This window comes from Rhinichthys klamathensis, unplaced genomic scaffold, assembly GCF_029890125.1.
Source record: "Rhinichthys klamathensis goyatoka isolate OS25496 unplaced genomic scaffold, OSU_Roscu_1.1 h1tg000105l_1, whole genome shotgun sequence".
NCBI lineage: Eukaryota > Metazoa > Chordata > Actinopteri > Cypriniformes > Leuciscidae > Rhinichthys > Rhinichthys klamathensis.
In genome coordinates, this window is record NW_026606644.1 from 827,719 (window position 1) to 840,481 (window position 12,763).

Below are 12,763 nucleotides of genomic sequence, written 5' to 3' on the forward strand. Positions count from 1 at the left end.
ACAAAGACTCTACTGGAAATGAGAATAGTTACTTTTAAGGGTGTTTACACTTGGTTTCACTCTTTACAAAAACCAACTAACACTACAAGTTCCAAAACAAATTTTTATAAATCACAGCTTTTGATTTGAAAATCACTATTTGATAAGACATATCGGGTTTCAGTTTTATTTTGATTAATTGTGCAGCCCCATTTGTTTATTTTTATGTTTCATTTGATTTCATTCATTATTAGCTTTTCATTAACTAACGATTCACGGATCCCCAGCAGTTCCCTTGTGAAACTCCAGGGGTTTGCGAGTCCCCATTTGGGAAACCCTTGTTTAAAGGATTTCTGAGAAACACTGTTGATATTTGAAATGAACAAACACAACGCTCCCTTCATTGCTCCGCTCCCAAATGCAATAGTGGATGTCTCTTTTTCATAGCTGAAGCGAAGAAAAATAATGCTTCACAAAAAATAAAGCAAAGATGACAAATGAACGACAAGGAAGGTTGTTAGTCGCCAGCAGACAAACAATGACACTCAAAACTGTTCTGTTTTATAGCTAGCATTACAACAACAGCATATCTTGATTCTGTGGAACAGCAAAACCAATGTTACTCGCATATGGAGCAGAAATAACACAACCTCTTCACGCTTCAGTCTCTCCAGCACTGGAAAGCTTTTCTAATATTAACACAGGTCATAAAGCTCTTGCCTGATCATAACCCTTCTTTTTCTAGTGATATTCCTCTGAGCTTTTCTCTTTTTTAATGTCTCTCAACCACCTCTCTTTCTACAGTCTTTTTTCAAATCTCCCTCTTGCTCACTCTCTCTCCTGCCCTATCATGAGTGGACAAGTGTGTTGTGCTGCTCGGTCTGCTTTCAACAGTGTTCTCAGAAATCGCTAACTGTCCCTTTTAGATATAGATGGACAACTGCACATTCAGTACTTAGAAACAGTCTCGTCTCTCTGAAATATACGCAAGAGAGAAATAAAAAATGACATCATATTAAACATGAAATGTGCAACTTTTAAAATAGCAATTGTGAATGTTTATTGACAGTGGATTCAGATTGTTGCGACTATATTTTAAGAGCTGAAAATTAGATAGAATTTCACTGCATGCAAAAATCCAAAGGGTTCACATACATAGCTTTATAGCTCCCTGCAATTTCTCATTTGTGTCAACTTTATTACTCCTAAGACATTTTAGGCAAAACATCTGTGACAAAATTCAATGAAACCCATGAAGTGCCTTGAGCTGTAAAATAGCAATATCTGAGCAATAAAATTCTCCAGGACTGAACAAAAAGATGTTCAGTGAATCCTTCATGATGGAATCCAGTTGCTCATTTCATTCAGAACGACCATACAAATACAGTTCTCTTCCTGCAGTGCCCTCCAAGCGAGTAAAAAAGACAATTGTAACTCGTCGAGACACTCGAGAGGCAGTCTCTCTCTCTCTCTCTCTCTCTCTCTCTCTCTCTCTCTCTCTCTCTCTCTCTCTCTCTCTCTCTCTCTCTCTCTCTCTCTCTCTCTCTCTCTCTCTCTCTCACACACACACACACACACATCAATACACTCCCATAGGAGTATCACAGGAGACAGATGTGATCTTGTTGTAGTCACGATGTTGTTGCTGTAGAAATCTGTTTATCTTGTGCTTCATAAAAGCCAATCAAAGCAGGCCGAGTGACAGCCAAATGCAATAATTCAACTCCTGCATCTGAAGACCCTTCATATGAATTATGAATGATCAATTTATCTACCTCTGAAGATGTTATTGTGGTTTAATGCACCACTGTCAACACTGCGTTGAAACTGTTTTGATTGGATTTGAACCGGTCACTTTGGCCACGTTCACACAGCAGCAGAATAGGGTTGTCAGTCCTTAATACGGTTACATTCAGACACAGTTTGTTTATGTACTGAAGTGACAACCGCATTCTATAACCAACCCTCTTTTTGTATAACGAACTCGTAAATTTTCAGGACTCGCAACCGCATTCTCTGAAAACACGCGCTGTGTGAACGGAACCGGACTGGACGGGCCCTATTTTAACGATCTAAGCGCATGGTCTAAAGAGCACAGCGCAAGTGCAAGTGAACAGACCTCTCCCGAATATCTCCAGCAGTAGCAGCCTCCGAAGCACCACTAACTCCACCTCCGTTTCACTCGTAAGCTGATATTAGTATTTAAACATTCTCTATGATAAAAAATGTTTGTGAAAAAAATATTTTAATAACATGGTTTTGGCGGTTATAAAGTTCTAATGATGGTGTTCAACTATAACCATCACACCCCTAGTTCCACACCGGCATCCATCTTTTTAAATGTACAAAATCTGCTTCACCGTCGCAACTGCTGTGCTGTCGTCATCGTGTAAAGCCCGTCCCAACGTTTCTGATTGGTGCTGCGATTTCGACGGATTGGAAATGGGCTTGAATGAGCTCTTTGCCAGACTAACTTGCAGAGCAAATCTAAATTTGCCGGAAGTTGTCTGGGTTTTCCCAGGCTAGCAATGCGCAAGAACACACCTTGTTTTCAGACCAGCACACAAATGGGCCCAAATGCATTTGCTATATAAACAACGTGGTGCAGGACACGAAAATGATAACTGCGTCGGGCTGAAACTAGCAAAAAACACTTGCACGATAGGGCCCGACATGTAGTTGTCTGTCAAGTCGTACAGTGTGGGAGAGGAGCTCTGCGATGCGGAAAAACTAGTGTCTACTGTGTGTTGTGGGTTTTTTATGTGTGGTTTCGATAACTAACATCAATCGAGATATGAGGGTTTTAGATCCAGTCACTGTTCTCCACCAGAGGATATTGAATTTCCTCCCTCATTATCAAATCATGTCAGCTTAAATCAAGCAGCAAGGCCACAATTACTGAAGGAACACATGCTAGATCAGATCAAACACATTTCATCTGACAGCACTTTCTAAAGTCCATCTAATCTTATTCTAGTGCATATGAAATGCAAAAACTGGCTCCCGGATCAGCAGTCTGATATCAGTGGTGTGTGGAGGTGTGCGGTCAGATATCTGACAGAAGGACGGGTAATTGGACGTGTTTCTCAAACTGAAGTGTTTCTGGCCTTTTTTGATCCTTTTCTGTCCGTCTGCGCTAATATTCTGTCAATCTCATACAATTAAAGACGAATGCTGTGAAAAAACATATTATAGTGTATGAGGTAATTAGTGATCACGAACAAAAACAACACGGAAAGGGCAAGAAAGAAAAAGCAAGAAGGAGAGAGAATGAGACCCTGTTGCAGAAAGTGCCGGAGGCAGAGATTCGCAGGTGCGTGTTTGATGTCTCAGATTTCTGCGAACATGTGGGTGGGTGGCAGACAGGTCTAATTTGTAAGCTCCCTCTTGCCAAACAATAATCCTTGTCCAGGTTTGACACTCAGTCCCTTGAAGTTCTCTCCCCTGCAGTCATACACATCTATTAAAACGCCCTGGTTTGCAAAAGAGCGGGAAAGCAGGACTCCTACATTATGAAGGTGGGCAGAAGGCAGAAGGTAATTAGCCTCTGAAACTGAAGAATAAGAACGGGTTTATCACGAAAACATCAAAGAAAGACACAATCGTGTCTGGGACATGAGAACTGAACTCGGCCCAACTTGAGCTCAGAAAACAGGCCTTCACAATCTCCTCAAGTTAAAGAGAATAATAAAACAAGAGTTGAGGAGAACTATTTGGGCAGGATAGATCAAGGGATTTGGGGGGAAAAAACCAACATATTTTCAAAATCAACTAATTAGGTTGCAGAACACAGGGGTCTCGAGGTGCGATTCAAAAGCTGAAGTATTTTTCATTTCATGTTGTCTTAAAGGGATAGTTCACCCAAAAAGAATGAGTTTCTTTGTTCTGTTGAACAAAAAAGATGATATTTTGAAGAATGCTGGTAATCAAACAGTTTCTGGTTCCATTGGCTTCCCCATACTTATATCATTTAATTACCCATATTCTTCAAAATATCTTTTGTGTTCAACACGAACAAAGAACTCATACAGGTTTAGGATAATTTGAGAAAATGACAGAATTTTTATTTTTGGTTGGACTATTCCTTTAAAAATACAACACTCCAGGCAGGACATTAAAAAAGGAATTAAATCCAAAGATGTCTGAAATTGTGTGGCTATATAGTGCCTGTGCAATAATCATGCTGTCTAATCAGCATCTTGATATGCCACACCTGTGAGGTGGATGGATTATCTCGGCAAAGGAGAAGTGCTCACTAACACAGATTTAGACAGATTTGTGAACAATATTTGAGAGAAATAGGCCTTTTATGTACATAGAAAAAGTCTTAGATCTGGGGGCAAAAACAAAATTGTTGCGTTTATAATTTTGTTCAGTGTAAATGTGTCTTTGTAAATGTGTCCACACAACCACCATATAATGAAAAAAATCCATTTCACTCCTTTTTTTTATCCTCAAAAAGCCTAAACACTTTTCTGAGCAAAATGACATCATATTGCTCATGCTCCGCCCACGCCCACTGACGGACTGTCCCGTATTAGCATATTTCCCGTATTAGCGGGTGAGCAGTTGCTTATTATCATTTAAAGAGACATGCACCGAAACGGGTCGCTGTGAACAGAGCTGTTTTTGAAGAGGTAAAAAGGGTGTTGTTCTACACAACCATTGAGGAATTTTAACCAAAGTATGTAACAAACTTTACATGAAGACCCTAAAGAATCATACCAACTTGTGGAAAATGGGCATCTGATGACCCCTTTAAAAGAACCGTTTTATTCCAACCTATGCAAAGGGAATGTTAAAGGTTTTTCATGGAACCATAGATGCCATTAAAGAACCTTTATTTTGTTGTTGTGTTGTGTCATCATGATCTATCCCTTAACAGATCCTGAGCGACAAAGGCCATGTTTCCTAATAATGTGGCAAATCACCTTCTTAAAATCATCTTAACTTCTGTCATTCATTGTGTAATGATAGAGTAACACCTGTTTTTACCAAACCAGCATGTCGATCGCTCATTATTGAGCTTCTTAAGTGAACTGCTGCAGGAGCTGTCAGGTCCAAATGTGCTGAATAAAAGACAAAACTGTTTCCAATGGAGACGCCAGTATGTGTTACACTCAAAACTACATAAATATTGCCTTTCAATAAAATTACATTTACCACCAGCTTTCCATCAACTGTATCACTATGGTAATTGCAGCAGGAAAATAAAACACATGAATCCTGTGCACTCTACAATGAGCCTCATTAACTCGTGTGAGCCTAGAAGAGAATAAAAATGCATAATTTAAATTTCATATTGATATGCAGTAATACCACATGCAGTGCTAAATTAATGTGGACTAAAGTAGAGCAACTGTTTAGAGAAACTATTTTGCCCAATTTCAGGTATTGCGCAAAGGATTAGTTATTTTTGGATATTATTTCTTTGATTGAAGGATGTGCAGAAGAAGCATGTGTAAATTTATCCAAATAAACCTGCCATACTATGAATACTTTGACAAATTGCATGTCCCTCTATTGTAAGTTGCTTTGAATAAATGCATGTAAATGTAAAAAAAAAAAAAAAAAAAAAAGCATGCTGCATGAATTGTATTAGTGTTTGCTGTTTACGCATCAAATTAATATTTAACACAACAACAAAAGAGACACATTAACACAAGAAAAGATAGCATGTGTGATAAAACACAACAAGAGTCATACAGTAAAAGGTAACTGACAGCTAAATTGACAGTAACGTTAATCTAATAATTACAGTCGAAATTAATAACAAGCAATTCATTGGAAAATCTACATCCCTCAATAGCATCCGCAGTTAGTAATCCTCCGTAATAAGGTTACAACCATCAGCAGAGAGGCTCAAGTGACATTCTCTTGTGAGACTGCAAATATAAACCAAATCCCTATTTTATACATTAACTCTCAGGGAAAATGTACTCATATGAGACTGTATCCAGCTCTGCCACGGGTTTGAAACATCCAGCTATTGGCAAGTAAATCACTCAAAATGCCTTGAATGAATTTCTCCACACAGATAGCGCGAAAAAGGCCATGAAACCAACGTGAAAAAATGTTTGTGTTATTTGGCACTGAACGCTCACCTCATGTTTGCCCTTCATTCTACAGATGCGGATGTCATTCTTATTGGATTCCCACGTCCTTTTCTGCAAAATGACAAAGGAATAAAATCATCACCCACATCCATGGGAGGGTAAGCGAAGTGTTCAAACATGCAATTATGTGTGTGTAAGAGACAGAGAGCAGCACAAGGGCTCACCTTGCTGTAGAACATTTCATCTCCAGATACATGGTCCAGTTCCACTCGATAAAGGTCATCTCTGCACAAACACACACCGCATACATGGACCATCAGTAACAATGAAAATGGAAATGGAACTTAATTTAACACAAATACTGTATCCCAATTCACATCCTTTACAAACTATAGAGTATGCATTAGACTACACACAAAAACACATTTTTTGACAGTTGTTTTCAGTGAATATATCTTCTTATTAAATACACCCTGCTCATTACATTATTGTTTTCAGCAATTTATCAAAAAAAGAATAAGGTTTATGCATAAAAAGAGAGGGAAAAAAATACTAATTGGGTTAAAAAAATGAACTTAACTGAAAACATATCATCTTAAAACAACCCTTAATATCTTAAAGGGGACCTATTATGCAAAATTCACTTTTACATGGTGTTTGGACATAAATGTGTGTTGGCAGAGTATGTACACAACCACCCTATAATGATAAAAATCCACCCACTCCTTTTTTTAAATCCTCATAAATCATAAGCAGTGTCTCCCAATGACCTTTTTTCATAAAAAATGTTGTTGTTTTTTTCAGTTGTGCAATAAAAAAATTATACAGCAGCTGTATTGTGGCGGGTGTGGATAGTAGGCCTACTAAAACCATTGGTTGTTGTGTTATGGAGGGTGGGACAAAGCCTTGTGATTGGCTGTGCTCTTGGTTGATCAGCCTCTCTTTTTTTTATTTTTTTATATTGCAACAGAAAATATACAATGAATTGTACATGAAAATACATCTCACAACAAGTTGAAAATAACAATCAAGAAGTCTCCCAACGACCTGTTTTCAGCCATGGGGCTGGTGTGACGTCACATCATCCACAGGCCCCGCCCACGAATGTTGACAGACACTGCCGTTTTAACATAGTACCGCCCTGATCGAGTTCATAACAGCGAGCGAGTTGTACACATCCGCCATTGCTGCACTGACGACGAGAATGTCTCCCAAGCGTTGTAGGTGTTGTGTAGCTGGATGTATTAATCCACATAGCTCTCTCTATTTACTCCCGAAATCTGAGCCGCTGAAGACGAGGTGTATTAATTTTGTTTTCGAAGAAAGTGCTCCCTCAACTCTATCGAAATTCGTTTATGTCTGCTCGAGTCATTTTACACCGGACTGCTTTGAATAAGGGTCAGTATAAAGCAGTTGTTTTTCTCCAGAGCGATAGCCTAACCTGATCACGCAGAAATGAAAGTGAGAGCACACACTTTATGACAGCTCGCAGTGTATGTTGATAATAATGAAAGGGAGAGACTAGAGAGTTTATGGATAAGACTTTAATGCGCACTTCTTATACTGTGTTTATTCAGCGCTTACAGTGATTTTCTGGAGTAAAACTAACTGTGTGATGTACAATAAACTTCATTGAACTCATCAGTATATTTTTGGCCATCATTCGGACGCAGTCAGCAGGCTTGTATTAATAGTGGATAAAAGCAGATGACAAATATTAATAATATAATAATTAAACTAAACTATACCTGTTCTATCTCCATACAGCATATATTCTCTGACTCTGTAGGCATTATTGTCCGACTCCGGGTCGATATGAACACCACTACTGAGAGTTTCTGTTTTGATATTACCAGATGAGATTGTCCTGACAGCAGTGTTGCCAACTATTTTCAAAGGAAAGTAGCTAACGCCTTCCCTAAAAGTCGCTAAATGTCGCTAGATGACGTCATACGTAAATTAGCATATTAATGACGTCATCGCGCCGTACTTGCGTTCTGTCTGCCTAGTGCGTTTTCTCTCTAAATTAATGGTCTATTTAATATAATATAGCCGAATGTCAAATAAAGCTGTTCTCATTTCCTATTTTTTTGTTGTCAGCCAATAGAACGAGTAGCTATAATATAGTGAATGATAAAACAATTTATAGGCCTATGTGGAACATTATCTGAATTGAGAAAGTTAGGGAACCGGATGAACTAAGCTCTGTGATAGTGAGTGTTACAAGTAATAAGCACAAGAAAAGAAATAAAATTAAAATGGTCGAACTAAATTCTTTAAATATAAAACAAAAGAAAAGCAGATAAGTGATAAGTCCATGGAAAAACACTGCTCATTCGCGTCTGTCAGCGGGCGTGCGCTCTTCTCAGCCATTCACTGAACAGGGGAGACGCAGCTAGAGAGAGTGACGACAGGGAGAAAGCAAGACCTCGCGCTCGCAGGACAGTACTGACAACATTTGGAGGTTACTGAGGTTTGTCCAAAAAGTCGCTAAAATTGTCGCTAGTCGCTTTTTTGAAAAAATGTCGCTAAAGGGGTCTGAAAAGTCGCTAAAAATAGCGACAAAGGCGCTAAGTTGGCAACACTGCCTGACAGAGCGCAAGCTCGTGAGGCTCCGCCCTCTTTTCCAGCAGCATTAGCTCATTTGCATTTAAAGGGATACACACTAAAACAGCGCGTTTTAAAACATGCTGTAAAAAATGATCTGTTGGGTATTTTGGGCTAAAACTTCACATACACACTCTGGGGACATCAGGGACTTATTTTACATCTTGTGAAAAGGGGCATAATAGGTGCCCTTTAATATTTTGACATATAGTGAATATAGCGACTAAAGCTAAAACTGTTTCCGATAATAAAGTTGAAATGAAAAAAATATAAATATTGGACGGAAAATTTAAACTTTGAAATTAGAAAATTATGTTGCCTTAAACTGAAATACAATTTTGAGCACTATACCTAAATCAATATAAATTAAAGCTAAACTGAAATATTTTAAAACATTTTTTTTTACTAAATGTAAAATGAAAACTAAACAAATATAAAAATTTAAGCTAATATTTTTAAATATGAATAAATGCTAAGTATAAATAATACTAAAATAACACTGTCATGTAAGCAATAACTTCTGAAGCAATAACCAATTGGCTGTCTTACTACATACTTAAGAATATTTTCCCACTGCCAGTGAAGTACACAGTGCATATTAGAAGTATGCAAATCAAATCGCAGCTTAAATCACGTGACTAACCGAGACGAGACAGAAAGTCTGTGAAGATGTATTTTAGCACCACTGAGGCACTAAAGGATTTTGATAAAACAAATCCATCAACCTGTCTATGAGAAAGTTTAAATTTGAGTTCTCAGCTCTAGAGATGTCAGCCTCAGAGTTCTGTGGTGAAAGTAACTGGTTTATCAGAGTTTCCACCTTTTCAGAATGTGTAAAAGAGTTTATAAGAGCTCAGCAACTCAAGATAGACTATATTTGTTCTCTAGCTTCAGAGATAGAGAGCACGCGTTCAAGCTGCTTGACTGTGTAATGGTTAGGCTAAAGGTCAGCGAACAGAGGTTTAACTTTCAACCACTGCCTAACCAGGACCACATGCAAACTCCCTTGAGAGTCTAAATCCTCCCAGCTCGGACTTTGAAGGCGGATTCCATGTGATGGATTTCAAACATGTAACTAAATGTAACACCAGTCGGACTGGACACAGATTTCCACATGCATACTTTGACAGTGTGTGAAGAACATGCTGCTATATTGGCGCATTGTGTTGAGCTGTTAGGACTTGGGTGTTAATGCCAGAGCTTGAAAACGGTAATGACATTTTCTCATTGTGTAACTTGTCACTTCCGATTAAGACCAATTAGGTACCGAGACGGTTTAGTGAAACAGAAAGCTTTTAATAAAAGAGAGGATATTATATTCATGTCATTTTAATCTATAAAGTAAAACCAAATACGGTGATGTTACTGAGTGAACGAATCTTGAATGAGTGCATGAATGAATCGATTTAACATTTGTTCCTTAGGACAGTATGTGCAATTTTGCTTGCCCTTGCAAGATGTGCAATATGCTAAATTATTAAAAAAATTATAAAATTTAAAATGTGTATGTTGAGTCATTGTGAATGCATAATTTACCTGGCTCCAATGTAGAGTGTACGATTGACTTTCAGGACGGTCTGAATGTACAGCGGCTCCTGACGGGTGTAAGAGCGATGCGCTCGGCCCACAAACACTGGATATCGCCTCACCACTTACAGATAAAGAAACAGAGAGAATTCAGAAGGGGGTAACGGGGATGTCAAAATGTGGGGAAAAAAATGACTAGTTGAGATGGAAAAGAGAGACATTAGGGGCACCCAAACAAAAGAGCCAAAATATGAAGTATAGATGGATGAAACAGACACTAAACCACAGGCAGGAATGCGTCTATCACTTTCCCAGAAGAGTTAGAGATAGAAGACCTCCGAGACAGGAATAAAGGACAAAGACATTCATCATTGTGTCAGAGTCCAACAACAAGTCGTCCTAAAGGGAAAGTTCACCCAAAAATAACAGTTGTGTCATTATTTACTCGCCATCATGTCATTCCAAACCTCTCTTTCTTTCATAATATACTGTCGCTCTGACTATACGCAATTACAACAAATAAGGAATCATCATAAAATCATCATAAGATTGGTATATACAACTTGTGTGCCAAGTCTTCAGAAGTTATGTGATAGCTTTTTATGAGAAAAAGAAATACACATCATTGCTTACTGATAATCCATTACAGTGAATTGTTAACACACTTAGACTGAATCACTGAATCAGTGAGTTGAACTGAATCAGTTCATGAATTATTTAGACTAGTTTCTGAACTGATTAATTGTAAAAATTAATGACTATAAAGAACAATTTGTTGCATCAAATGTTATGTATATTACATATATATATACTTTTTATGATTTTAGAACTGGACACCCCCCAGTCCCCATAACCAGGATATCCATGAAAAAAAAATCACATGACCTCTGTCAACTTGTATAGCAGGAAAACAATTTTTTTTACAAAAATTAGAACAGCAAAAATTTAGTTCTAAAATTACTGAAAGGGATACTCCACTTTTTTTTTGGAAATAGGCTCATTTTACAACTCCCCCAGAGTTAAACTGTTGAGTTTTACCATTTTTGAATCCATTCAGCCGATCTCCGGTTCTGGCGGTACCACTTTTGGCATAGCTTAGCATACATCATTGAATTGGATAAGACCATTAGCATTTCTAAAAAAAAAATGACCAAAGAGTTTCGATATTTTTCCTATTTAAAACTTGACTCTTCTGCAGTTACATCGTGCACTAAGACCGACGGAAAATGTAAAGTTGCGATTTTCTAGGCTGATAGGGCTAGGAACTATACTCTCATTCCTGCGTAATAATCAAGAAACTTCACTGCCGTACCATGAGAGCAGCAGGCGTAATGATATGACGCAGCGCCTGAAAATAGTTCCGTTGTGTTGACGGAAGGTGAAACTCTTTGATCATTTTTTTTTTTAGAAATGCTAATGGTCTTGTCCACTTCAATGATGTATGCTAAGCTATGCTAAAAGTGGTACCGCCAGAACCGGAGATCGGCTGAATGGATTCAAAAACGGTAAAACTCAACAGTTTAACTCTGGGGGAATTGTAAAATGAGCCTATTTCCAAAAAAAGTGGAGTATCCCTTTAAAGTAAGGTGGTGTTTACACAACACCGTTTTCAACGAAAAACGGAAAACTTTCTTATGCGTTTTGGCCAGCGTGTTGGGTGCCTGAAAACGCAAACTTTTGCAAACGTGTTTCAAAGTGCAAGTAAAAAAAAAAAAAAACTATACCGTTATCGTCTCGACAAGAATGTGAATTTGTGAAAACGGTGACGTCATGCACATACGTATTACGTGTTCAGACTATAGTAGTGTTGTTTCTTTACAAAGTGACATCGCCAACTACTGGCCTGGAAGCACAATACAGCGTTTTTAACTTTTCACGGATTCGTGTGGTCTGGGATCCTTTTGACAACGCTGTCGCCTGTACGAGAAAAATGAAAAAGAAAAATGACCCTAAAACTGAAATAAAAATAAATTAAAGCTAAATGAAAATATATTTTAAAAAACTAATAAAAATGACAAAAGCACATACAATTACTAAACCTTAAAATAAAATTAAAATGAAAACTGAAAATATAAAAAAATAAAAGCTAATTTAAAATATGAATATATACTAAAATATAACAAATTACAATAAAATCACACTGATGCACACACGGTAAGCGCTAATCCTGCTATGGCTAATGCAACCTGCCCAGACAATCAGTTAGGACTCCTGGGCCAATGTCCCGTCGCATAATTAATATTCATGAGCAAAGCTGATAAGTTTCATATTGTGTCCCCCAAAAGGCTCCTGCATAAAACGCTGTTGAAAAGAGTCGCTAGCAGTTCAGAGTGCGTTCACACATTTCAGATAAGGAAAATTGCTTTCCAAATGCTGTGGAAAGAGGTTAAACACAATTAGAAAACAGATTACCACTGGAAAAAAAACCCCAACAAACAGGAATGTGTCCTCCAACCGCAGAGAGACGGATCTGCATTCTGTGTCTGAGGGCAGAGAAGCCTGAGGACACCCACATATTTACTGAATGCTAATAATATTCTGTACAGTTTCTGCTAGTAATTAATTTCCCTGTAATAAGGAGAGAAGCATATGAG

At 38.0% G+C, this 12,763-nt stretch overlaps 1 protein-coding gene across 1 annotated transcript in view; it reads right to left on the minus strand.

Annotated features, from left to right (window-relative positions):
* sema6ba (sema domain, transmembrane domain (TM), and cytoplasmic domain, (semaphorin) 6Ba) overlaps nucleotides 1-12,763 on the minus strand; it is a 166,188-nt gene that overhangs the window by 51,859 nt on the left and 101,566 nt on the right. Inside the window, exons 3-5 of the mRNA XM_056253452.1 lie at nucleotides 10,179-10,293; nucleotides 6,260-6,320; nucleotides 6,084-6,146 (exon numbers count right to left, since the gene is read on the minus strand). Of these exons, the coding sequence (XP_056109427.1) occupies nucleotides 6,084-6,146; nucleotides 6,260-6,320; nucleotides 10,179-10,293 (239 nt within the window). The remainder of the gene's footprint in view (nucleotides 1-6,083; nucleotides 6,147-6,259; nucleotides 6,321-10,178; nucleotides 10,294-12,763) is intronic.